The sequence below is a fragment of the Physeter macrocephalus genome, chromosome 14, assembly GCF_002837175.3.
Source record: "Physeter macrocephalus isolate SW-GA chromosome 14, ASM283717v5, whole genome shotgun sequence".
NCBI classification, from domain to species: domain Eukaryota; kingdom Metazoa; phylum Chordata; class Mammalia; order Artiodactyla; family Physeteridae; genus Physeter; species Physeter macrocephalus.
Genome location: NC_041227.1, coordinates 34,053,435 through 34,081,359, shown reverse-complemented (window position 1 = coordinate 34,081,359; position 27,925 = coordinate 34,053,435). Strand labels below are relative to the sequence as shown.

The window sequence follows — 27,925 nt, the reverse complement described above, 5'->3', positions numbered from 1 at the left end:
AGTCAAGCTTCCTAGAAGCACACGTGACTACTTTTAAGGGGATGGTTTCAGGACCATAGGAGTCAGGGAAGCAGACAGGCAGGGAGGAAGTTACACAAAGCTGTGCTCTCAGCTGGAACTTTGTCCTGACGCCACAGGGAGCTCTGGAGTGTGATTTGAACCAGGCTTGGTGGCAAGGAGGCTGGCCTCTTGCATACCGTCTCAGCCTGTCATTGGCTGTGGGCTTCCTTCTAGAAGAAGGGAGGAGTCTAGGGTCAGCCCTCCTTATCCGTGGGTTCTGTATCTGTGGACACGAAGGGTCAACTCTAAGGGACTCGCATCGGTGGATTCTGGTAACAGCAGGGTTCCTGGAACCAATCCCGCAGAGACGCCAATGGAGGACTGTGATCTCCCGGGCTCGGTGACTCCCGGTAGGCAGAAGGCAATTCTCTGGAGAAACAGGCAGGTGTGAGCCCTTAGTGACCTAACCCTCCCAGCAGCTGGCGGATGGGTAAACACCAGCAACAGAAAGGGATCTGGGCAGGACACCAATGAAGGCAGATAAGATCTGGTGTCCAGATACAAGGACTTGGGTCACTCAGGCATAAGTGGGCATGCCAAAAGTCTGAGGTTCTATAACTTCAAAGTATCTGTTGGGTTGCTCTTTATTTTTAAGAAAACATGACACAGCAACTGCAGAGGACAAGGAGAAGCAGCTGAACAAAAAATAGGAATGTACAAGACTAAATAACTCCCCTCTGATAAGACAATGGGAAAAACACTGGAGGGGTGATATCAGAATCAAAATCACTAATACTGAACGAGGAGGGATGGGGAGCCAGGCACCGGGTTAGGCGCTCCCATGACCTTATTTCCTCTGCGTGGAATCTTATGAGTGGCGTCACCACCTCCATTCACAGATGAGGACAGTGAGACACAAGGTTAAGAATTTGCCAAGAGTGACCCAGCAACGAAGTGGCCAACCTGGGATTTACAGCACAGAGTCCATGCTGTTAAAGCACCTGCCAAAGGGACCAGAAGTAAAAAGCAAAATGCCCGAAGGACTGATCTCTCCTCCCATCGCCCGGAAGTCCAAGGCCACCCTTGGTGCTGGACCCGGGCCTGGCTAAGAGATGCAGGCTTATCCCTGCAGATTCTCAGTGTGGTTCTCTCCTGCACCTCATAACTGCCTGCCAAGGGCCCTGTGATAACAGGTGGCCCCACTTCTCCATGGATCACTGCTTTTCAAACAGGCTGATTTGGGCTTTGGCTAGAATTTCTATTTGAGTAACTTTCATGTCACCTGGAAAGAATAACTTCGTAGGGTTAAAACCTACCATGTCATGCAGGTCCTCTCTGAATTTTGAATACAGAGCTGGAGTAAGGAAGGCCTGCTTTCTGAATTTCAAAAGTACCTTTGGATCCCTGATTGGGTGCTAAACAGTCCCTGGGGCCAGTGCACCTTTTCCACTGGAGCCATCGGTGCTTTTGCATAAGTGCTTCTCTTGGCCACACTCCCCATTTCTCAGTGTCATGCAACAGAGACTCCGGCTACATCAGCACCCAAATATGGCCCCAGGTATGCAGAGCTATTTATCAGCAGACTCAGTCTTGGGACACAAAAGACAGGGCCCACAACCCAGAGGATACTGGGGAGCTGAGGTTCCAGCATCTTTCTGCCATCAACCATTCCTTTCAAATAGGTTTCAGGCTGTGGGCTTATCACACATGCCCTGCCAGGTGGCATGAAGAGTACAGGTGCGTATTGGTCAACATCTTCTCCAAGGTCAGGAGACCTTCACAGAGGTGAAGGCAAGGAAGATGCTGCCTGGTCCATATACATAGCCTTCATCTCCTAATCTGACTGTTTGCTTGATAACAGCCAAGGACAAAGGATCATGCAAATAAAACTCACTGTTTCTTGAGGCATGTCATGGGACTGACATTGTTGGCCCTGAAGTTGTGTATGATGGATCTCAGGCCTTCGACCCATTGCTGAAAGAGAAAGAAAAAAGTGTTCTTGGTGAGCAAATCTGCCAGAGCTAAATTCGGTGTTTTTTATTAGACAGCTCGTATCCATTTTGTGTAAGAATAATATAAACTCTTCTTTATCTCCTTCCTGCCATTCAGCCATCCTCATTCCACACGCTCATATTTTATGCTTTAATAAACAGCTTTCATTCTTTCCATGAAGATAAATGTGGCATCTACAGTGTTATTAAACACTGGGTTGTCACGAAGCAGTGCTGCCCACTGATTGACTTATTAAGCCTTCTATTTGCAGCCTGTTTAAACATAAGCCCCTTTCAGTTGCTGGCAATATTAATTATTTCTAAAGCAACATTATACAATACATGATGACATACTTAGCTACTCTCATTATAGAGGATGAAGGCATTCGAGGTTCATCCATTTTATTGTGTGATACTATTTCAACGTAAGAAGTTGTTACCTATCTTACCTGTCTGTGTTTTCCAGCAAAGCCTTAAAAAGTAAAACAGGCATCAATGCCAGGGTACCCAGAGCAAAGAGCAATGTGCTTGCATGATTTCTGTATAAGGACTTGGACCTCGGTTTTAGTTCATAACATCACTCCGTGGATTTACAAGGAAAAGTGAAGAAGACTGTGTGTGGCAGTAAAGGAATTTGGGTTTCCAAAGGGCATTTTACTAGAAAAGGCTGGCCCATGAATTAAGGCCCACTCTGCCCTTGGGTCCAATAACCGATGCCAGTGAATGCCATACCAAGTTGCTAAAAATGAGAGTCACACTCTTGGCAAAATGCTTTGAAGCAAATTGATACTGGGGGTTCAAACAGAACTGGGGCCCACACACAAGCCAGCACCTTATCTTCTTAGGTTTTTAGTCTGACTGCTGTAGCTCTGTGCTGAGGAAGGGAAAATATTTTGGAATAGACAGTAATGTAGACGTACAGTCTTCCTGCCCTGTCCAGCATGGCAGCCACTAGCCGCATGTGGCTAAATTAAACTGAATAAAGATTAATTAAATTTAAACCTAATAAAAATAAAATTCAGTGCATCTGTCGCACTCAACACACTTCAAGTGCTCAAACCCAACATGGGCTTAGCGTCTAACATATCGGACGGTGCAAAGAAAGAACATTTCTGTCATCACCGAAGGTTCCATTGGACAGCATTGCATAGTATTACCAGCTTTAATATGGCCAAGGGATTAAGTCACTTGCGAGGGCCAGAGGTGATGACTGGGTTCTATACGTGTGTGTGGTTTTAATTTTAATTGTGACATAATACATATAACATAAAATTTATCATTGTAACCATTTTTAAGTGATCGGTTCAGTGGCATTAAGTAACAGTCACATCCTTGTGCAACCGTCACCACCATCCATCTCCAGAACTCTTTTCATCTTGCAGAAATGAAACTTTGTTCCCATTAAACAACCACTCTTCATTTCCCTCTCCCCACAACCCATGGCAACCATCATTCTACTTTGTTTCTCTGAATTTAACTACTCAAGGTACCTCATGTAAGTGGAATCATGCAGTATTTGTCCTTTGTGACTGGCTTATTTAACTTAATGTCCTCCTCAAGGTTTATCTGTGTTGTAGCAGGTGTCAGAATTTCCTTCTTTTTTAAGGCTGAATAATATTCCATTTTATGTATAGGCCACATTTGGTTTATCTGTTCATCTATCAATGGATCCTTGTGTTGCTATTATGACTTATGCTGCTATGAATATGGGTGCTCCAGTATCTCTTCAAGAGTCTGCTTTTGATTCTTTTGGATATATACCCAGAAGTGGAATTGCTGGATTGTATGGTAATTTTGTTTTTAAGTTTTTGAGGAGCCGCCATACTGTTTTCCACAGCACTTGCATCGTTTTACAATCTCACTAATAGTGCACAAGGGTTCCAATTTCTCCACAGCCTCACCAAACTCCTTATTTTCTGTTTTGCTTGCGTTTTGATAGTAGCCACCCTAATGGATGTGAATCTACCAGCGAGTTTGTGCTTTCCTCCTTGAGCCTCAGTCATACCTAACAGACTTGTGAAGGGGGACTTGGGAGTAATAAGAGGAAAATTTCCTTTCACAAAGAGAAAAGGCCATTTTCTGAGGACTGTAAATAGCACTGAAAGCCTCAGCAAGCATGATGGTAAAGTCAGGGTTCTGAGGGAGGAGGAAGAAATGAAATAGCAGCCTTGAAGAAATGCCTCAATTATTTTCCTCATCAGACCTCACTTCCTCTGTCAGGATAAATATGGGACTCTAATTCCCTGGGGACAATCAAGTATCCTGTGATTGGCCTAACAAACCACAGGCCCACACAGTTTCCCAAGAAGAGACAGAAAAAGCACAAATAATTTGGTTGGCATGAACTGGGAAGCACTGAAGCCTTGTTACGTGTTCCAAAACACGAAACGAAGTCCATGGTTTCCTGGGGCAAAAAAGTGGATCATTTCTGAGACTGTTTGCTGGTTCTTTCTGATCATTCTGATTTAGTTGTTTGTAAAATAAATTACAGAGATATCAGGCTTTGAGGGGGCTTCAACAACATTCATCCATCTTTTGAAAATACAATGTAGAAAATAATTTGTTTATTGTGATGGAACAGTCCTTGAGTGTGACCTTTAAGGTCATCACACCAGTGACTCGGCTTATGCTTTAGTTAGTAGAAAGGCCCCCGAATTCCCACAAGCCCTAAAGGACATGGGGAGGAACCTGAAGCTTCTCCTCTTGGTGATGCTGAAAGTGAGGTCCACAGCCTTGTCCAAGGTCACTGAGCAGCCGGCCTCTGACCTTTGTGTCTGGGAAATTTGTATTCAAGTCTCGTCCAAATGTCTCCTTCCCATCAGATCTTTCCTTCTGTCTGTTATCTTAATGTACACCTGGCATAAGAAGGCCAAAAGACTGTGGGAAATATGTTAAGCGTTTTGTTTTGTTTTTAACATAAAATAGATGAAATGCCAGAAGGTGTCAGTAGAATCCTAGAATTTAGTTGGAAAGTTGTGCCAGAAGTGAGCTAAATACATATCAACTTCTTTGATTGTTTCCAGATTAACAAAATCAGAAAAAACTGACTTAGATTTTTTTTTTTTGAATTGCTGAATAAAAGCACATACGTTAATAGTCTACGTAACGCCCCACGAGGTGTGTCTTCAAGCCCCAGGATGCGTGTTTCTAGATCATTACCCGACACACGTTGAGCTCACACACTGCTCCATGGTGACACAGGGTATCATTCTTACTACACTGGGTGTCTTCCCTCTGGTCGGCTGTCCTGAGTGGGCACACGCAGCCTGGATGCAGGGGAACCAGCCCACAGGATCAGTTCGGTTCCAGTGTCCAAATGGGCAGTTTCTGCACCTCCCCAGGAGGCTGGAATGGTTATTGTTCTCTCATTTTTCAATATTTTCCAATTCTGTCTAAATTAACTTAAAGCTTATTTCAGCCCTTCTAAGAAAAGGTCCTTTGAGGAACTCTTGGGGGCTTGTGCTGGATGGTTCAAGGGGAAAGGAGTGAGGAATGGGAGCTGCCCCTAACTCTCTCCTGGGAACTTTCACCCTCTCCTCTGGGATTCCTTGAACTTATTTTCATCATGCAGGTGGTGTCCATTTTCCAGGTAAAGGGCTGGGCCTAACCCTTGAACACTAGGACTCTCATAGACAAAATAACCCCTTTCCTGTTAAAAAGCAAACATATAGAATAACACAAAAGAAGCCGACTCACAGACATAGAGAACAAACCAGTGATTACCAGTGGGGAGGGGGGAGGGGCAATATGGGGTGGGAGAGTGGGAGGTACAAACTACTGGGTGTAAGATAGGCTCAAGGCTGTGTTGTACAACACAGGGCATACAGCCAATATTTTGCAATCACTGTAAATGGAAAGTAACCTTTAAAAGTTGTATAAAAAATAAAAACAATTAAAAAATGAAATTAAAAAATACTCTCTACAGAAACAGACAAACAAATAACTCCCCAAACGTACAGAGACACAGACATAACAAAACTTAACTGAAAAATATGTGAATTTACAGAGCACATATCTTGCTTTTTCCTTTAAAAACATTTGGAAATTTTTTTAAGGTTATGAAAGCAATGTTTAAATGCCCTGTGTAGAAAAAGGTAAAGCAAAAAAGCAAAAAGTCAACATCACCCCATATTCCATTACCGATATTGAGAGCTGACAACACTTTGCTATCTGTACTTCTAGCCTTTTTCTATACACATAGATTTGTCCTCTTAAAATAACTAGTTCTGTTGTTTTCCAGTTAGCACCACTTCAAGCAGAGTTGTTGTTCCTTCAACTCAATCTTATCTCTAGATTTTGTGCCAGAAGCATGCTTCTTAGGTTTTAGTCAAAGTAGCATACTGTCAAAGCAAAAAAATAACAGAAACTCAGTGACGCTCTCTAAATCTGCTGTGTAATTTTCTCTAAAGGGAAGACACAATAGCAACCTCCCTAATCATCTGGTGTTTCTTTTCAAAGAGGAGGCTACGGTGGAGACAGTGGAGGCATCTTCAACTATGTCGGCTCAGAAGTTAGAGACTTGCCACCTAAGGTGTAGTCCAGTGACCAGCAGTCAGACCCTTCTGGGAGCTTTTACAGTGCAAATCATCAGGTCCCATCTATGAAATCGGACCCTGGGGAACAGAAACCTGTGTTGAAATGAGCTTTCCAAGTGGTTGTTTTGCAAACTCACTTTTAAGAAGCTCTGTTCTAGACTCAGGCCACTCAGAGGGGTGGCTAACTTCATCAAGATGTCCAGGAAGCATCTTCGGGCTCACCCCAATCCCACAGGGTTAGAACCTGCATTTGGTAAGATCCCCACGTGAGTTGTGTGCACGGTCCAGTCTGAGAAGCACAGGGCTATGAGGGGGCCTTCCCACCTTGAGCACCTCTTCCCACAGCCCGCTGTGGAAGAAGTTGATATGGTTTCCTAAGGGAACTGAAGTTTTTGCATGTGCCGTCAGCTGGGATATCCGATCTTCTAGTGAGGGCCTTACAGAGCCCAATCACTATTTGGTTTTGTCAATGCCCTCCCAATCTGGGCTGAACAAATCTGCACTCACTAGAATAGAAGTTCTGACCTGAACGTTTAGGGGACTGAAGTTGAAGGGTAGAAACAAGATGTGGTGAGATGCTGTAGGTAGTGACTTTCAACCTCCCCCTGTAAAAGCTGTGAAAATCATCAATGGATGGGCCATCTGAAATACCTACAACATGGGAATTTCGTGGGACCTGTAACTCATAAGCCTTGATCCATACAGGGCTTGTTTTTTTATGTAAATGGAGACAAAAAGTCAGGGCATATTTCAATTGGTTATTCTCAAGGTGCCTAATTGCTTTACTAATTACAGTCAACCCTTGAACAACACGGGTTTGCACTGCACAGGTCAACTTACAGGTAGTTTTTTTTCTACAGTACATATGACAGCACTACATGATCTGTGGTTGGCTGAATCATGGATGCTGAATTGTGGATACTGAGGATCCGTGAATGAGGAGGAAACATGGATTTGGAGGGCGAATTATAAATTATACATGGATGTTTTTCGATTGCAGAGAGGATTGGTGCCCTTAACTCCTGCATTCTTCAAGGGTCAACTGTGATTAGTTTTAATCTGCTCAAACAACATAAGCCAGGAATTGATATAATTCAAAATACATCTTTTGATCCCTTTGTACTGTGAATTCTTGTAAGACTACAGGGCATTGAAGAAGGGCAATAAGACTCATTTCCATGTACTTGGGGTAAATTATAAGGTTTTTCAAGTGAAGATTTCCTTCCACAGGGTCTTAGCGTGTAAAGTTGCAACATTTCACAAATCTCTAGATTAATAATATTCAATGTATAAAGATATCTTTATATGAAACTAGAAACTGAGTTTTAGGACAGTATTTGGGCTTTAGACTGCCACTGAATATAGGCAGTGGCTCAGATTCTAAAGTAAGGATACTGCAGGTATCTCTTATGGGTCTATATAACTGAGGCAAATGATATCATTTCATTTTGGTTAGGATAAGGTATTAGTTGGCATTAAATTGTCAACATTTAACTTAGAGGGCAGGCCAAGGGGAGGACACTTCCAGCTGGTACATTGTTGAAAGCAAACTATGTGGATGGCATGCAGAGACTAGATTAGCAATTCCCAGAGGCTGTTGTACAGTAGAATCCCCCAGGGAATACTTCAGAAGCCTTCAACATCAACCACAGAGATTCTAATTAACAATCTGAGTGTGGCTGGGCCACCAATTTACTTTTTTAGACAATGTAGATAATTCTAGTGTGAACCTACAACTGAGGACCATTAAACTAGACCATCTGCACTAACTTTGGCTCAGGTCAGTAATTTTCAAATTTTAACGTGCATTTGGACTACTTCAGATTTTGTTAATGTACAGATTCAGATCCAGTAGGTCTAGTGTCTGCTGGAGATTCTGCATTTCTTACAAATTTCCAAGACATAGCATGTAGGCCTCTGGGATTGCTCGAGTTTTGTGCCCTGTTCACACAAGGGTAGCAGTGCTGGTACATTACTTCTAGACAAATTGTAGAAATTGACACCACTAAGAAATCCATCAGTGGAAAAATAGTTCTACTCTCCATTATGCTAGCTTTTATCAAGTGCTCCCCCATCAGCAGAAATAGCATTTATTAGAAATGCCAATTCTCAGGCCCCACCCAAAACTTATAGAATTAGCCATGCTGAGGGGGGGGCCCAGCAATCTGAATTTTTACACGTCTTCCAGGTGACTCTAACCTATCAGAGCATTCGGTGCTAAAATCAGAGATAAAGAGCCTTGAAGAAGGTACAGAGGGGGTCACTGGAGAAAATACTCGTCTGGTTTTGTTTTTAATCAATTTTATTGAGGTATAATTTATATATAATGAATGGCCTATGGACTTTTGAAACTGAGCAGGACCCTGTGGGGCTCCTGGGCACAGAAGCCTTTCTCATTCCCCTGTTTCTTGTTTGTAGGGAATAGATTCCAGCCTCCATGATCTTCACCGAGTTCTAAAGGGCAGATTTGCATAGGTGCTAAACAGGGAAGGGAGGGGATACAGAGACAAGGGAGGAGCAGCCAAGAAACAATAGTGCAGCCTTGGGACAGGGTTGTGGCTCCCCTTCAAGGGATATGCATAACAATGCCTTTGAGCTCTTTACAGACCCATAACCCCCAACAAATGGAAGATGTTAGCATTCTTCATTGCAGATTAAAGGAACCAGAGACACTCATTACGAGACCACCTGAGGCCAGATTGAAGGAGTGCAGGCCCTGTATACACCCTAATCCTTATCAGCAACCCCACCTTTGAACCACTGCTATAAAACTCCTCACCAAATCCTCCCAGGAGAAGACACACAGTTTTGAGATGCATGAGCCCTCTGTGTCCCCCTTTGCCTGGCAAAGAAATAAAGCTATTCTTTTCTACTTCACCCAAAACTCTGTCTCAGAGATTCAATTCTGTGCTGGTGCACAGAGCCCAAGTTTTTGGCATCACTTTGGATTCAAGCTTTTCAAATGTTAACTAACCACCTTGAGGGTGCGTACTACCAATTGAGACATTTCAGATTTTAAATTATCATTCTTCTATTTTGGATTAAAATTCACACACACATATCACTGTAGATGCTAAAGTATTTTAAAGAAAGTTACAAGCATTATAAAAGCAATGCCAGCCACCATAGGGAGGTGGGCTAAAAGGATGTTCCACAGACACTGGAAACTTGGGAGTGGGTGAAGCTCCAGGATCTCATCAGGCAGCAGTAGATGGCCCCACAGAAACCTGCCAGAAGTAGCAGCACCCCACCCTCCGGTTCCGAGAGTGGTGAGCACAACATCAGGACAGACCTGGTCTGAAGGGCCTGGGCTTCTTGAGAGAACATTTATTAGATAATTTGGTACAAAAACAAGAGAGAGGTCTGATTCCCAGAAATGGGGTACATGATCATAGCATGACTCAGGGCACCAAATGTCAGTGTTCAGACCTCAGCCTCTAGGCTGAAGCCAACACAGTGGGCAGGAATGATCAGAGGCTAAGTGCCCCTGTCTTTAAAGTCTTGGTCCCTGTAGTATTCAACCCTGGACTGAGGCAGAGCCTGGCTCAGGAATTAGAAAACCCCAGGGGTAGAAGCAAGAGAGTGAAGAGGCTGGTGATTTAGGCGGGACTTGACAAAATTTATCATTTTACCCTTTGAATGTGCTCATAGGGGATGCTAAAGCCATTCTAAAATTAAGTAGCAGATCTACCGATGTTTGTTTATATATATCACAGACTGACTTCTATATCATGTTAAAAAGAAAAAATAAAACAAATTTTCTCTTTCATGTCAACTACTTTCTCCTGGCCCTAATAAGGAGAGAAAGAAGTACAGGTAAAATGTACTAAGTGTCAGCCTGGCAAGAGATCAATGTCAACGTTGAAAATTCCCTCATGGCCATGGGACAGAAGGCCAACAGGGAGGCAATGACAGTGGTGACAATGAGAACACATCAGGCAAAGAAACCTGAAAGTCACCTTAACTGCTGCCTCAGAGAAAGAGGGCAAGGTAACAGAGACAGAACAGAATTGCATGCATAATAAAGGAGCTATGTTTGAAGTCCTAGACAAAGTCAGTTGATAAACCCAGGATGAAGGTTAAATTAATGAGCCTATGAGAATCACACAGTAGCAAACTATTGAAGTAGGTGGCCAAACAGCAATGTGGGTTTTGTTAAAAAAGAAAAAAAAAAAAAATCAGTAGACAGACAACCCAATAGTGATCTCAAAGCCCTTAGGAAGTCAATAATAGTTCTCACGAAATTTTCAAATCTAAAAGAGAATTAGGTGAGAAAAAAAGGAGCGATGGGGCCCTTTTTTCCTTGAAGTAGTCTGAGTGTCCTCCAGAAAATACATGTTTTTCATCTGCTGTTCTCTGCTCACAAAGAATACTAAGTCGCTGATAAAGGGAATGCATTAAGCATTAAGTGCCACCTGATTCTTAACTCACCTTCACAGCACAGCGAACCAGTGTTTGGGCAGGAAATGAGCTGCCATATATGAGTATGGGTGGCTGTGTTTGAAAGATCAACTTGGATGGGCCTGGATAATATTTATAACTTCCCTAGTCAAAATTAGTTTAGTCACTCACAGATAGTCAAAACAGTCTGTCAGCCTGGCTGGTTATCTTGACAACACTAGGTCAAAAAGAATCTCTAAATAGTCACAGCAACGAGGGGACACTGTGCTATTCTTGGTCATCAGCCAGAAGCTGAAGTGTCAAATTCCCATTCCAAATGTGTTTCTGTTCACTATCATTTCTAAGAGACAATTTTTTGCATCGCCTAAGCCTCACTCTACCTGTGACAACCTGATACCTTGTAACAATGTTCTTTTGGACCTACAGAATCTTGTCCCAAATAACCACATCTAATTCCAAATACTTTCTCCAATACTGTTGAAGAGAATCAGGATATGACACCCCAAAATATGCCACTTTGGCGTAAGAATTATTTTGAGCTGAAGGAATCTGAATTCCTGAAATTCCTTATCTGCCTAAAAGCAGAGCCTCCCAACAGAACTCAGTTGTCATAAATCCTCTCCCCAGAAGCAACACTAATCTCCTCTTCTGGAAAATGAAAAGTTGGCACCACACCCAAATAGAAATTGTCACAAGACAATCACACCTCCTGTCTATTCTCCTAAGGGCCCATTTACCTTCCTTAAAAACCATCTACCCTTCGCCCCCTCTCCTTCCGCTATTAACGTGCTATATAAACTCTAAAATCTCACTGCTCCTTTGGGTATTCACTTCTTTCTGTGATGCCCCTGTTCACATAAAATGAAAACTTAATTAATTTGTATGCCTTTTCTCCTGTTAATTTGTCTGTTATCAGTTTATCTCACAGACGCAGCCTAAGAAATCATACATACATATATATATTCAGAATACATTTATGCCTTGTGTTCACTCTACATAAACAATATACAGTAAGCAATAAGTGATGTTCTTTAATGCCTCAAAGTTCACAGAGCAGCTCCATTCCTACAAACCCCAGAAATCCTTCAAAAAGAAAATGAGATACTTGGTTTATTTTATATAACACTTCTTTGACATCCATAGAGAGAACTCTAAAATAATTGAAGAATTTTAAGATTTTAAGGAAACCAAGAGGATCATTGTATGCTGGTCAGAAACTACCAGTTTTGTAAGAGTGCATTTTTGGTCTCGACTGTCAAATTTGCAAAATCCTGACGGTAAGGGATGAGTGAACAGCTGGTGAATTAAAAGGTGTTCATGGGGGCTTCCCTGGTGGCGCAGTGGTTGCGCAACCGCCTGCCGATGCAGGGGAACCGGGTTCGCGCCCCGGTCCGGGAAGATCCCACATGCCGCGGAGCGGCTGGGCCCGTGAGCCATGGCCGCTGAGCCTGCGCGTCCGGAGCCTGTGCTCCGCAACTCCATAGAGAGAACTCTAAAATAATTGAAGAATTTTAAGATTTTAAGGAAACCAAGAGGATCATTGTATGCTGGTCAGAAACTACCAGTTTTGTAAGAGTGCATTTTTGGTCTCGACTGTCAAATTTGCAAAATCCTGACGGTAAGGGATGAGTGAACAGCTGGTGAATTAAAAGGTGTTCATGAAGTTGTTTCTTTGGCTGATGCCTGTACTTAAGATCCCCGAGGTCACTTTCCTCCTGACATGTGTCAGTTGACAATGCTGGCAAATTAAGCCATGCCAAAATGAGCAGAACTCAACATGCAGACAAAGCTGCCTGCTGAGGGTCTGGGATAAGCATCATCAGTCAAGGAGCGTCTGGCTGCCCTTTTCTAGGCAGCATCACCTATCAGCTCAGGCAAATCAAATCTGTAGGTAATCCCACAAACTAAACATGACTTTCAAGATAAGAGGTACTAAAAAGAATCTAAATCAATGGGTTTGAGTTTCACTGTCTAATTTCCTATCATTTATGGAAAAGATTCCACCTTCCCCTGTTCTTGCCCCCCAAAAAGGGGGAGGGAAGGAAGAAACATGGCAGCAGGAAAATAAGGACAATAAAAAGAATGTTAATGGCAAAGATGAATAAATGAATGTCTAGATTATATTGTTTTGATACATCTGGAAAAATATTGGGCTGAACAATGCCTCTATGACATCATTGCTGACTTTTTTTCTGTAAAGCAGTAGTTCTGAAAGATTCTGTGTCCCTTCAATAGGCATAAATGAATGAATGAATGAATGTATGTACGCTTGGGAAACAGCTGAATATCCCCCCTCCTTGCTGAGACTGGTATGAGAATAATTCTGCTTCTGAGAGTGCTATAGTAAAGAAACCCATCTAAACAAGGCTTTCTCATGTTCATTTGACCAGAGAACCCCCTTTATATGTGGACTTTTTTGAGGAATCATTTTGTGGGCCACCAATTTGGGAAGTGCTGCTCTATGACTATACCTTCCAGAAATAATGACATTAAACACTTACCTGAAAAGTACAGCAAAATCATACAATGTTACAGGTGGAAGAGGCTATTCCTCAACTTGTGAGCTGCAGCAGAGGGCGTGATAGAACACAGGATCTGGAGTGGACCCAATGCCTGGGTTCAAGACACCAGCTGGCCACCTACTGGCTGTGTGACCTTGGGCAAGTTTCTCAACCCCTCTGGACCTATTTCTTTCTCTGTAAATGAGAATAATCCACCTCACAGGACTGTTGTGAGAATTAAATGAGATAATGCAGGCCAAGCACTTTGAACAGTGTCTGGCATTCAACATAAAAAAAAAATTTCACTGCTGCTGCTCTTATTATAATTATTAGGGGCCAGCAAACTTCTTTTGTGAAGGGCCAGGCAATAAATACTTTAAGATTTGGGGGCCACATATGGTTCTCTGTTGCACAGTTTTTATGTTTTGTTTTGTCTTAATAATCCTTTAAAAATTTAAAAGCTATTCTTAGCTCACTGGCCACACAAAATCAGGCCGAGGGCTGGATCTGGGCCGTGGGCTGCACTATTATGATTACAATTATTAAATTATTTGCTCCAGATCACAGTGCTCAGAGGCAAGAGTTTCATCTCAGGCAAGGTGTCCGACCCACCGCCTCGTGAGTCCCATCTTTCAATTATACCCCAAAGATTAGAAACAATACAAACACGTGTAGTCCCACGTTACACATACATTATGTTCACAGTGACATTTTTTGCTAGCAGTAAAAACTGGAGCTATGTGGTAAATGGAGAAGCAATTTAAAGCTAGTGACATTTTTCTGTCCCAGGGGCCAAAAGGTGAAATCCAAACTTCTGGTGCAATTAGAGTAATTCATTCTGCATTCCCTTGATGGAGTCATTTGATAACACTTGCAATTAGGGCAAACCGAGCAGCTGTGGACTGGGCCCAGCATGGAGTCTCTGCTTAGGAAACCTTCAAGTTCATGAAACCCTCAGCAGTGAAAACATGTCCCCTGTGAAGATCACAGCATTCTGAATGAAGTACCTAAGAGGCTGGGAGGTTTCTAAAGAAGCAAGAGCGGGGTAACAACCAAAAATGCCCAGCTCAAAGGTCATGGGGACTTGCACTGAAGCCCAAGAAAACATTTTAAAGACCAAGAAAATGCACATGATAAAAACTATTAATGATAAAATACAGTACTATATTAAACTCTATAAACAGCACGAGCCCAACTTAGTATAAATGTGCGCATTAAAAAGACATATTAGAGAGGGGGTGGGGGTTTTAGGAAGGGGAAAAGGGGGACATGGGGCTTCCTTTCTTTTTGCTCTTCCATGCTTTCGACCAGAATGTGGTGGGAGTGCATGCCTTACCATGAGCACAACACTCCTTTTGCATTCAGAAAACACTGGAGAACTGTATAAAAATGCATGGGCCACGCAAATGTTGAAGACGACTTTGCAGCCTGCTCAGTATGGCTGCGGACAAGGTCACTACGCCTCACTCAAGGTTTCTTTCTCACTTTGCTCTTCCCCCACCCCAAGGAAACGTACCTGATGAAGGTGACAAAGCTCCTGAGAACCACAGCGTAAACCTCCTTTAGCTCCAGGGCCGGGCTCCTGCACATGCATTTTGATAAGGAGCTTTACTAAGAAAAATGGCACTAAAAACCCACATTTGACTACTTACGAAAGTCGGGGGTTTTGAAAGAAAAGAAAGATAGTCGTCTTGGAATGTCCAGGGGTTTAGAGATGGGGAACACAGAGACAGGTGGCCAGGGCTGGTCCCCAGAAGAGCCCCCAAGGGCCCCTGAGTAGCAGGTGATGTCCTTCGCACTGTGTGACCACAGCAGGTCCCATGACATGGACACTCCTCAGAGAACATATTTTAAATTCACTATCCCTTCCCCTCTCGCCCCAGAGTAACTAGGCCCTCAATTTCTGATAACTAGCATCATACTCTCAGTTAATCAGACTTAAAATCGCTTCTAACTTCACTCAGGAACAAAGCCTCTTGATTTCAAATGTTTCTCAGGTCTTCCTCCTTGTGTAACTGGTTGAAGCCAAGAACAACTGATTTTCTTGTATCCTATCGCAGTACAGTTGGCCCTCCGAGTCTGCTGATGTGGAACCCACAGATGTGAGGGCTGACTGTACTATGCCATTTTATACAAGGGACTTGAGCATAGGCAGATTTTGGTATCTTGGGCGTCGGGGTTGGTTCCTAAAACCAATCCCCTGTGAATATTGAGGTACAATTGTACTTGTTAAATTTTTTTTTTTTTTTTTTTTTTTTTGTGGTATGTGGGCCTCTCACTGTTGTGGCCTCTCCCATTGCGGAGCACAGGCTCCGGACGCGCAGGCTCAGCGGCCATGGCTCACGGGCCCAGCCGCTCCGCTGCATGTGGGATCTTCCCGGATCGGGGCACGAACCCGTGTCCCCTGCATTGGCAGGCGGATTCTCAACCACTGCACCAACAGGGAAGCCCGACTTGTTAAATTTTAATGTGCAAAGGAAGTACCTAGGGATCTTGTCCAAATGCAGACTTTGATTCAGCAGGTCTGAGAATGGGTCTGAGATCCTGCATTTCTAAAAAGTTCCCAGGTCATGATGACCCTGCTGGTCCAGACCATACTTTGAGAAGCAGTGCTCTGGGCCACATGTCATTACCATATTACCATCCTTTTAGAATGTCAAGATCATGTTGCATCCCTCCTACAACTCAACTCATGACCTTCCTTACATCCACAGAACCTTCAGAATAGATTCCACAAGGATCTCAGTCTGGCACTCAAAGCAGGCTACAGTCCAAGCCTCGCTCTCCAAGTTTCCAATAAAAAAAGGTCCTCTCCAGTCTTCTCACTGGACCAACATGGCAGGCCCAACATTCCTCTGCTTCTGAATCTCTGCTCACGTCCCGACTCCCAACTGCAGAGCCTTCTCTCTGGTGGACTGTGCGCCGTGGACACCGCCATAATGTGACCAGCCAGCCCTCCTTCTCCCGGGTACAATACCCTGCTTGTTTTATGGAAGTTACTTCCCTCTCCTCTCCAACCACAGGGCCTCCTAGCTTAGCAATCTGATGACTGACCCCGGTTAGGCTTCTGTGTATTCAAGTGTCCTGTCCAAGCAACTAACCTGTACCCCCCCTTAGCGTCTAGTACATGTTTTTTTGCAAAGAAATTCCATCTTTATAGGAGCAAGTAACTTCAAGGGTTATTCAGTACAACTCCCTTTTACAAATGAGGATAAGAAAGCCCACGTAGAGGAAATGATTTGTCCAAGTTTATAATTCACCCAAAAATAATTCTTGGATAAAAAGCTGAATGAAGGAAGGAAAAAAGGCAAAAATGGGCATCTTCACTTAAAATGTCAGTGAGGTGAACTCATTAAGTAAATATTAGTGTTCACCTTAGTGTAAATACATTAATGCTGCATGCTGGTTGATGTCAAGGGCTGAGGTTCTAAATGACCCACAGACATGTTTGTCGTATGGCACACACAGCGTGTACAAAAATGAATATATTTGTCAACATTTTAACATCAGGAAATTTCATATAAACAATCCAGATGTCCAGTATCTCATGGAAAAAAACACCACCAACAACAACAATCTAGCAACCTCAGGGCCATGCTCTGATGGTTGGAAAACTGGCAGGAAGTAAGTGCCCCCAGATGGTATATGCACACCCCACTTCACTAAATTCCACTCCATCCCTATCTGACTCCTGGCACCTTTTATTATTCACATCATCTCCCTGGCTCCTGCAGGCATCTCTGAGTCCACAACTTCTGGTCTAAGGGAACTACAGTTTTGGGAAATACAGAGATAAAGAAATAATTCCGGAGTGCAGAGAGGGCCACCATGGGTCAGACACTGAAGTACTGGATCCTGGGACAAATGGCCTGGCAAGAGCAGCATGAGAACTGAAGGAGGAAGGAAGAGAGAGCAAGAGAGATGACACGTGGTCGTGGGAGGCCACAGGAGACAAGTGTCACCCACTCCACAGATTCACTGATGAACCAGAGTTTGATGGCCTCCACGTTCAACCCAGCAATTAAACAAATGAACCCCATTATCTTTATTTGGCAAGAAGAAAACACCTAGATGAGATGGGGACATTTAAAGCTCACAAATACGCATCCACGCATCTGCTCCGCTCTGATTCACAGCTCTGTCCTTAAGATGGCTTTTTACTTCCCCTCACTGATTCGTTTCCCATGCATTCCGGAAGGTTTAAAGAAGAAACAAAACAAGAACGTGCCAACTTTCAGTCTTGGAAACATGAAACACACACACACACACACACACACACACACACACACACCGTCCCAGACTTGAGCCTCAAAACACCATGAGGCAGTGTGGTGAAGAACTTAAATCAATTAGTATATTGGGGCTTGGACTCTGGATAGAAAGTTCAGATTTACAATTTAGCTCCTTTAGCATTCAGCAGGCATCAGCTCAGGTGAGTCTGGGCAGCAGAGCAGTTAATGTAAGTTCTTCAAGACTTCTGCAAGAGAAGCAGGATATAATCGCTCCTTATGGAACTTCTCTGCAGGGCAGTAGTTCTCACCTTGAGCCTTTATCTGGAGGGCTATTTAAAACACCGGGTACTGATTCCACAGGCCTGGGGCAGGGCCTGAGAATCTGCATCTCAGATGAAGTTCCCATGTACTGCTGGAGCTGCTGGTCTGGGGACCACACTTTAAGAATCACTGGCATATATAATACAATTAAAACTGCATTTTAAGAAATAGCTTTTTTTCTAGAGTCATAGAAACGAATTAATTTTAATCGTGCTTTCTGTGTTCTCAGTGAATTCTAACCAGTGATCGATAGGTCTACAGATTTACCTGCATGCTGCAGTCAATCAATTTGATAAAAAATTTGGGTTTGGGTTCAAAATCATTTTGATTTTTGGACGAAGTCCATTTGTATGCTAAACCAACGGGACTCAAACTTCAACCAGCATCAGAATCACCTGGGAGGCTAGTTAAACTATTACTATCAAAATACTGAATCACTATGTTGTATCTCTGAAACCAATATAACATTGTAAATCAACTATACTTCAATTAACAAAAACAGATAACTGGGCTCCATCCTGAGAATTTCAGGTTCATTAGGCTGGCATAAGGCCCAAGAATTTGCATTTTTTTTTTTTTTTTTTTTTTTTTTTTGCGGTACGCGGGCCTCTCACTGCTGTGGCCTCTCCCTCTGCCCCTGCATCGGCAGGCGGACTCTCAACCACTGCGCCACCAGGGAAGCCCAAGAATTTGCATTTTTAAGAAGGTCCCAGGTGAGGCTTCTAGTTTGATCTCCTGAGTAGGTCTGTGCCTGACTAGGGGTAGAGGAACTAGTTGAGGGGAGTGGGGCTCTGCAGGGTGTTAGCAAAGCCAGTAGGAGTGACTGACTAAACATGAACTTGATATTTTTTTTCCCCAGCAAAACGAAGAATAAATCCCTTCTCCAAGAACCTTTGCATAAATTTTTCTACTCAACATAATTCAAGTTCAGCAGAGCGATTGTGACATTCAACCCAATTGACTAAAATAAGATTTTATCCCCTGTAATAAACTACCTGACCTTATCTTTTTTGTCTACAAGAATAACACATAACATTTTTGTAATTTAATTTCTATAGTACTCGGTCATGAGATTATTTGTTTACTTGGTTACAAAGCATAATTTATGGAGTTTGCCAAATATTTACAACCTGCAGAAAGTATAATGAGCAGTCTGGAAATGGTCTGAACTTAAATCCAAATCTTTGCATTTGGAACTTCATAGTAACAGCTTATTTTTGTAATCAAAGTAAAATTCAATTTGGTATAAAATAACAGACTTATTTGCGGAGATTTTCAATGATGGTTGCCTTTCAATCTGATGTACAGTGACTGTGCTTGCACTTTGCTGTGTAGAGCCAGCTGTAGCTTAATGAAAGACATCTGAACTGCCTTCAACACACCAGGGACAAAATCCTCCCCAACTAGTTGTATCCCAAGAGAGAAAAAAATACATCAGAGAAACTGAGCTGCTTTTCTAACTAAAGAAGGTTGTTACAATATTTGGTATTATTACAATATTTGGTAGGGTTTATGGTAAAACAGTGGGCAGAGAGATGAGTAGGATTCAGAGAAAAAGCTGTATTACACACAGTTTAGAAAAAATTGGGAAACATCTCCTTCATGCGGCTGCTTTTTCATAGATGTTTTAAGTTATGTGACCAATCAGACGCACCTATTACCCAAAGGCACACTGCATTTGAGGGAAAAGTGCCAGCAATTTGTTAGCAATTTCTTTTAACAGAAGGTTTTTAAGGAGAGGAAATGAAAGCTGAATTTTCTAACTGGAATGACAGGAAGGATTTAGGGAAGCAGAAAATAATTATCTAAATTGGAAAGACGCCAAGACACCGGGGTTACAACCTCCAGGCTTGTCATGGATTCTTAGCAACAGTCCCATTACATCCTGAAAAGTGACTCTAAAAATAACACCATGGAATCCCAGACCTTTTGGACTATCACTGAATCACATTTTCTTGGGCTTCTCGTCCAAAGATAATTCTCTTAGCTTTTCTTTGAGCTAAACTGTAAAAAACTTTATCGCCTAGGTTAGAATTTATGGATTCAGTCAACATAAAGACCTCAATAAAACAAGTATGTATTGAGCATCTACTAAATGTTGGGCACTGAACGTTCTAGATGTCGGGGATGCAGCAGTGAGCAGGATGTTGCCTTCGTGTGCAGGGAGGAAGGCAGTAAATGAATGTATGGCATGAAAATAGTGGTAAGTGCAATGAAGATAAATACAGCAAGATAAGGAGTTAGGATGTGCTGAGGGGAGATGATTCAGGAAGCTAAGGTGATGTTCCAGGAGAGATTTGAGAAATGTGAGGGAGAACGCACTGCATGTAACTTGGGAAAGCGTATGTTCCAGGCAAAAGGAACAGCACATGCAAAGTCCCTGAGGCTGGAAGGAAATACAAAGGAGGGAAGAGGGAGATGAAGGCAACAGGAGGAAGGGAAGTGAGAAGGGATTCTTGTTGGGCCCTGTGAGCCTTGCAGGGTTCTGAGCAGCAAAGTGATGTGACCTGAATTACATTTCAGAAACATCCCTTCAGCTACAGACTGCAAGGGGCAAGGCCAAAGTACAGATGCCAATTAGGGGGGGAAATGGTATTGGCCTAGAGAATGTTGTAGTGATGCTGGTGGTAGAAGCAGCTAGATCCTAGATCCAAGAGTGTTTGTTAATGGACCGATCAGGACACTGGAGGAGGGTGTTTGTAGACTCAGCAACTGGAAGGATGTGGGTGAAATGTTTAGATACCGTTAGATATTTATTTCGTAGGGGAGAAAGGTCTATAGAATTGAGCTCAAATCTTGTAAAGAGGTACAGTGGCAAGGCAAGCTTATTTACTCTTTAAGCAGAGTGGGTGATTGAAGAAAAGACAAGCTGAGCTACAAAGATGTCTTTTATACTGGTGACATCTTATATTGAAAAAAGAAAAAGCACAATCATCTTACTGTCCTGTGTGCTGTGAAAACATTTTGTATTTATTTGAAAGCTTAACTCTAAGAAAGTCAGATTTCATGTCAAATTTTATTGATTCTTAAAATGCGTCCTTGAAATAAGAAGAAAAAATACCAGAGAACCCTTTTAGGAAGTGGATGAACAAACAAAATAAGATGGCTTTCTCAGGGTCAGGAAAGATTCCACGTGTAAAAGTTGGTCCTCCATGGAGAGGACATGAATTGAAGGTTGGCCCATCTGCTTGGATTAAATGTTTAGTTAAGTGAATTTTTCAGAATCATTGGACTGTAAGTATCCTAAAAGCCTGGGAATTAAGAACAGACTCAAGAATCTCAAATAAATACTCCTAAGCAAGGTCTGTACTAGAAACCCTCTTAAAATTTCTATTTCACTGGTCAGACCAAGACTTGTCAGATGGCATAAAACACGCAAAACACTCTGACCACCCAGGGAATGCCAAACCCTTACAGTTAACAAGCTATTTTCCAACATGTTGTACCTTTTTGCTCTTGCCTTGCATGCCTACCATGAGTTACTTACATTTGTTTCCATACCTGTCTATATATGTAATAAAAATTACATGAACCAGTGAAATACGCTTGTGGAAAGAAAGAGGGTTGTTGTTTCTTTCGGTGAAAATTTGGGAAGATTTCTTTAAAGGCAAGTTGCTAAAATTTTTTTCTCAAGCTCGATGTAAATAAGACAACTAAAGGATTAGGGAAAGAAGTCATGCAGCTGTAGGATTCTGTATTTTGATTGCTCCATGAGTGTCTTTAAAGTCTCACTTGTACTTTAAAGAAACCAAACTGGATTATTTCAGGCAATGCATTATGGGTGAAGTATAGGCAAAAAATACATCAACCCCTGTGGTACATATCTACAATGGAATACTACTCAGCCATAAAAAAGAATGAAATAATGCCATTTGCAGCAACATGGATGGAACTAGAGATTATTATACTAAGTGAAGTCAGAAAGAGAAAGACAAGTACCATATGATATCACTTATATGTGGAATCTAAAATATGACACAAATGGGCCTATCTAAGAAACAGAAACAGAATCACGGACATAGAGAACAGACTGCTGGTTGCCAAGGGGGAAGGGGGTCGGGGAGGGGTGGCGTGGGAGTTTGGGGTTAGCAGATGAACGCTTTTATGTATAGAATGGATAAACAACAAGGTCCTACTGTATAGCACAGAGAACTATATTCAATATCCTATGATAAACCATAATGGAAAAGAATGTATATATATGTATAACTGAATCACTTTGCTGTACAGCAGTAATTAACACAACATTGTAAGTCAACTATACGTACTTCAATTAAAAAGAAAAACTACATCAACCCCCACCTACAGACCCATACTGAATGCGATGACCTCGGCCCTAACATTAAAAGACAGGTCAACAATTGAACCACATTTATATGCTTCAAGCTAAAATAAAGCGTTTAAGGTCTGTAAGCGTTATTTTTAAAAATGATGACTTGCTTGAAATAGAGACACAGATGTAGAGAACAAACGAATGGATACCAAGGGGGAAGCAGGGGTGGGATGAACTGGGAGATTGGGATTGACATACATACACTACTGGTACTAAGTATAAAATACATAACTAATGAGAGCCTACTGTATAGCACAGGGAACTCTGCTCAATGCTCTGTGGTGACCTAAATGGGAAGGAAATACAAAAAAGAGGGGATATATGTATAGCTGATTCACTTTGCTGCACAGTAGAGACTAACAGCATTGTAAAGCAACTATACTCCAATAAAAATATTTTTTAAAAAATGACTTGTGTTAACTGACTTTTGTGATAAAGTGACCAGAATACAGCTAGCTAAGAGGACAGATAGCATATTTCATGGTCCCATAATTCTATTCTAGGCTCCTAAGCTGTCCTCAGGTGAAAGTGATACCACAGGCTGAGTCCCAAACACCATTTCAGGCACACTGGGAAATCTTTACATTTTTCACTTGATCTGATCTAATTTATGAATTCTGCCATCATTTTGATCTGTGGTAATTACATCTATATTTTGTATAAATCCTCTCACTTTGATGGCTTGTGTGTTCTGTTAGGGATAGTAACATATATAGAGGCATAGGAATAAGGCAGTGGTGATGGGGAAAATGTCAATGCTGGAGGTGGTAAGTATTATGATCTGGATGCAGACAGTTAAGTTTTGAAATCAGGAAGTAGGCAAGATTATCCACACACGTGTATGCATAAGTGAAAAATTTGTTCAATATCTTCCAAGTATCAATTAACCAAAAGGACATGCTCTAATAAGCATGGGCTGTCTCGTTTGGAGAGTGAGATTAATATTTACATATTACACTATTAATGAATTATAAAATTCTAACTAATAGTTCCCAGAAGCTGAAACATTTAGTTTATTTAATAAGAGCAGGGTCAAAGAGTATTGAGTTTGAATTAAAAATCCAGTACAGAATTATTTTATAGTCCTACTTGTTTGGCCAGCTAATCTTAAATTCAGTCGAAATGCTACTGCAAAAGCACCCCAAACCTTATCTTTAAGCATAAACTTCCGCCTGGAACATACACATATATACCACGTACTCCTGAGTATAGGTTTCACACCATGACTTTTAAACAAAAGGAACCAAGACTGACAACAATCGAACTATGGAAAGTAAGAACATTATGGGCTTACTGATCTGAGCTACCTTCCCAGGCCTGTACTTGCTCAGGGATGGGGTGGGGTGGACAGCATCACTTGGGAAATCAGAAGGCCTGAGCTTTAGGCTGGACTCTGGCCTAGCCTGTTGTGTAACTGCTTGGCTTCATTTGCCACATCTGACAAATGAGGTGGTGAGAAGCTCTGCTTAAGTTCCATCTCCAGCTCTAAAATTCTAGGACCCTGCGATTAGAATAGCAGGCACACATTGAGGGCTTTGGATGAGAAAGGCCATGCACTAAGCACTTTCCATGTAACAACTCGTAGTCTATACAACAATCCTAAGAGCAGGCAATTTGGTATTGTTCTTATTTTATGGATGCAGAAGGTGACGCTCAGAGAGGCCAGTTGCATGTCTCAGTCACACAGCTGGGAAGAGAAAGAGCAAGGATTTAAGCCCAGGCAACCTGGTCCCAAGCCCAGGTTCTTAAGCTCATAGGAGTCATACTGTTTCTTGTAATATGACGTGTTGACAAAACCCGGGGCATACCGGTCTACAGAACTGTGTTTTTGCAAAACTGCAGGCAGCTAAATATCTCTGTCTGATTAACAAGTCTTTTTCTTCCTGGGTGGTCAGCATGGACTTCTGGGATTGAATGTTGTTATTGCAAATAGCAACCAGAAAGACCTCTGTAGCAAATAACGTAAGCGTGAACTCTTAAGAAATGATGCTTGTTTAGATCAGCAGGTTCAAGAAACCATTCAAACAAGGTGTTGATCTGAGCACAATAATGAAAGAACTTGAAGGCAAAATCTGTTTCCCCAAAGCGAGTTGATCTGGGAAAACAGCATGAAACCAACCGAACCACCGCAAGGACAGAAGCAACAGCTCTCATGTCACATGGAACATCCATTCCTGGACCCAAAGCCACAGCTGGGAGCTTCTCAAGCTTTACTGCACGTATGAGTCACTGGGGGGCCTTGTTAGAAATGAAGATTCTGAATCAGTAGGTCTGGGTGGACCCAAGACTCTGATGTGTAAGGAGCTCTCAGGTGAGGCCTATGCAGCTGGAATGTGGACCACACTTTGTGAGTGAGGGTGAAAGAAAGACGGTCTTGGAATCTGCAGAACTCAATTCTGTACCCATTAGCTCTGGGCCCAGGGTTAAATCTTCTCATCTCCGTTTCATCAAATAATCTTACCTATATATTCCCTTCAGGCTCTAAATTTCAATATTTCTAATGATGGCCTTTCTCATTCGACCCTGCACTGAGCTTCTACTTGCAGGATCAATGGGAAAATAAAATGATCCCCCTCCCAATCCCCATTGCAGCCAGGTTTCTGCAATGGTAGAGCAAAGGCTCAGGCCTCTTCACACATATTATGCAAAGATAATGGGCGCTCCATCCACAGGTAAAACCACCCTGAAGACAAATGACTTGCAGGAAAGTGATTTAAATCTGAAGCTTTCTACTTTGGCCAAAATCTCTTTGAGACTCACTTGCCAGGGCAATAGTAGGCTGGTTACAGTATTATGATGGATTATACCCCAATACTTTAATAGCTTATGGCGGAGGGGTAGATAGCTTAATCACGTAGACCTGTACTGTCCAACAGTGTAGCCATTAGCCATATGCAGCCACTGAAATGTGGCCCATCTGAATTGAAAATACACATCAGATTTTGAAGGCTTTGTATAAACAGAAGAATGTAAAATATGTTAACTGATTTTATATTGATTTCATGTTAAAATGACCTATTGGGTTAAAATACGATATATTGGAATTCGAAAAGATACATGCACCCCTGTGCTCATAGCAGCACTGTTTACAATAGCCAAGACATGGAAACAATCTAAATGTCCATCAACAGATGAATTGATAAAGAAGATGTGGCACATATATACAATGGAATACTACTCAGCCATAAAAAGAATGAAATCATGCCATTTGCAGCAACATGGATGAACCTAGAGATCATCAGACAAAGTGAAGTAAGCCAGACAGAAAGAGACAAATATCATATGATATCGCTTATATGTGGAATCTAAAATACTGAAATTAATTCAACCTGTGGCTACTAGAAAGGTATAAACTACATCTGTGGCTTGCATTATTTTTCTACTGGGCAGTGCTGCCACTCAAAGTGTGGTTCTCAGACCAGCAACATGAGCATCAACTGGGAGCTTGTTAGAAAGGGAGAATTTGTCCTCACCTCAGACCTACTGAATCAGAATCTGCATTTTTACAAAATCCCAGGTGATTCCTATGTACATTCCAGTTTGAGAGGCTCCTACAACATAACACAGTAGGTGTTCGGGCTCTTGGCATACGTGAGGGACATGCTAAAAGGGTATTGTGCTTGCTGAATTTCCTAGACCAACATTCCAGCAAGGCAATGGAATCATTTTTTAAAATTTAAATTAAATTATTTTACAATTTAAAATATCTATTACAATTATACTTGAAAAATTATGTGCACCACATATGTACATATGGGGGAGAAGGGAAGGAGGCTGTTTCACAGAGGATACCTTAGTTACTTCTGAATTTTCAGCCACCATGTATGTGAAACTGATGTTCACCAGATCTGTACCACTGCAGACACAAACTACCCGCCCTTCCAGGTCATTTTCTGATTTTCCAATAGCTTCAAGAGCAGCCAAAATTTTGGGATCCTATTGAGGTAGACAAATAGGAAAAAATACATTAGATCACAGAGCATGGCAGAAAGATGGTAAAAAGAAACTATGTTTGATGTAAAAAACATACATTAGGGCAATTTTTTTTTTCTTCTATCTAAAAATGCCCAGATATCTGGCATTATTCTAAAACTCCTGGAAGTAAAATCTTTAACACTACACATGACTGAAACTCATTTGGCAAGAAAAATATTATAAAATCATCAGTTTAGAAGACTGGGAGGGAGGGTCTTTCTTTCGATTTCTGGTTGTAGTTATCGGAGGACCCGGACTATGGCAACAGGACAGAAAGGCTCTGACTGGGACCTGCTTGCGTCCACAAAGGTCAAAGGGATCTCTCACAGAGAACAGTCACTGAGGATTCAGGCAAATATGCAGGGCATTGCCACAACCAGCAACCACAAGTTACTCAAAAATGAGATTAAGTCTTTCAAATAGTCTGGACACCAAGAGTGAGTATGTGCACCTCTAGGAGCCCTGGCATCCTCATCTGGAAGGAAAACTGTGTAAGTTTACCTTAATTAGCAAAAAAAATAGTGGTTTTGTCCTCCACAAGAACTCAGGGGGAAATGCCAACATGGTTACACAGAGATTGTAGCTAACATAAAAGAGGGTCACTAAAGAATAAAAAACAAAAACAAAGTGAGAAACATAATTTCGTTTTGAACATTTAAAAACTTGCAGGGCTATTATGGAGAAGGGGATAAATACTGTGCTAGAATATTCTAGGAAAAAAACACCTTTTACATTCCTAGCACCACTATGCAAACAGCTTCTTATTCAAACAAATCAATCACTGTGAAGAAGGCTGATTTATGCGCTCTTTCCTTCTTTTTTCTCTCAGAGGCAAACTGAGCCTTCAAGGTGAGCTAATGTCTGCGTGCACAGGTGCACAAATATGCAACTACCTGAGCCATTTAAATTTCCACATCAGCCATGAACCAGAAGTGACTCACTGTTTGCTGAAAAAGAAGGTGGGGGTAGGGGGAAGGGGTGCTTGTCAGATTAATTTCTGAGTTAAGGTAACTATTTATTTCAATGCTCGTATCACACAAGGGTCATCATTTTCAGAAGTTAATAACAGTGTCTAATGTAACTAAACCCGATGCAATCCAAATGACCCAACCATTATAGATGAGATTTCTAAACTGTGTCTGTTCTTCATTCCCAGCTGATGACTGGGGGGCAGCAACGGGTTAAACAACATTCTGTGTTCAGAAGACCAGCAAACACCAATCACAGGTACCTTTGGTGTGGCTCCCAGTCGAACACTGTTGATGAGAGAACATTCTAGAACTTGTCCTTCCTGCAAAGAGAGAATTTAGCACAGCAGTGAGCCTAAATTCTGCCAGACCTATGACACAGACAAGGTGACAAATGTTTGTGATGATGAAGGAAATGCTAACTAGAGTAAGGCAGAAGCGGGCTTAAAAACAAATAATTAATAATAATAATAATAATTTCCAACAGTCAGAAAGTCAAAGCCCCAAACATTCCATTTCAAATATATGTATGAATGCAACTTTGAATAATTATTTATAAAATGTTTATAAAATGTTACTTTTATACATGTAATAACATTAATACTGTATGTATATTATTAAACATATGTGTGTACATGAAATAGTAAGTGGGACTATGCTAATTTTTA

At 41.9% G+C, this 27,925-nt stretch overlaps 1 protein-coding gene across 2 annotated transcripts in view; it reads right to left on the bottom strand.

The window, feature by feature from the left end:
* Positions 1-27,925, bottom strand: part of PLCB4 (phospholipase C beta 4) — a 160,951-nt gene that overhangs the window by 104,368 nt on the left and 28,658 nt on the right. For both annotated transcript variants that reach the window (XM_028499284.2, XM_007109072.3), the window contains exons 3-5: positions 27,521-27,580; positions 26,107-26,250; positions 1,895-1,974 (exon numbers count right to left, since the gene is read on the bottom strand). In XM_028499284.2, the coding sequence (XP_028355085.1) occupies positions 1,895-1,974; positions 26,107-26,250; positions 27,521-27,580 (284 nt within the window). The remainder of the gene's footprint in view (positions 1-1,894; positions 1,975-26,106; positions 26,251-27,520; positions 27,581-27,925) is intronic.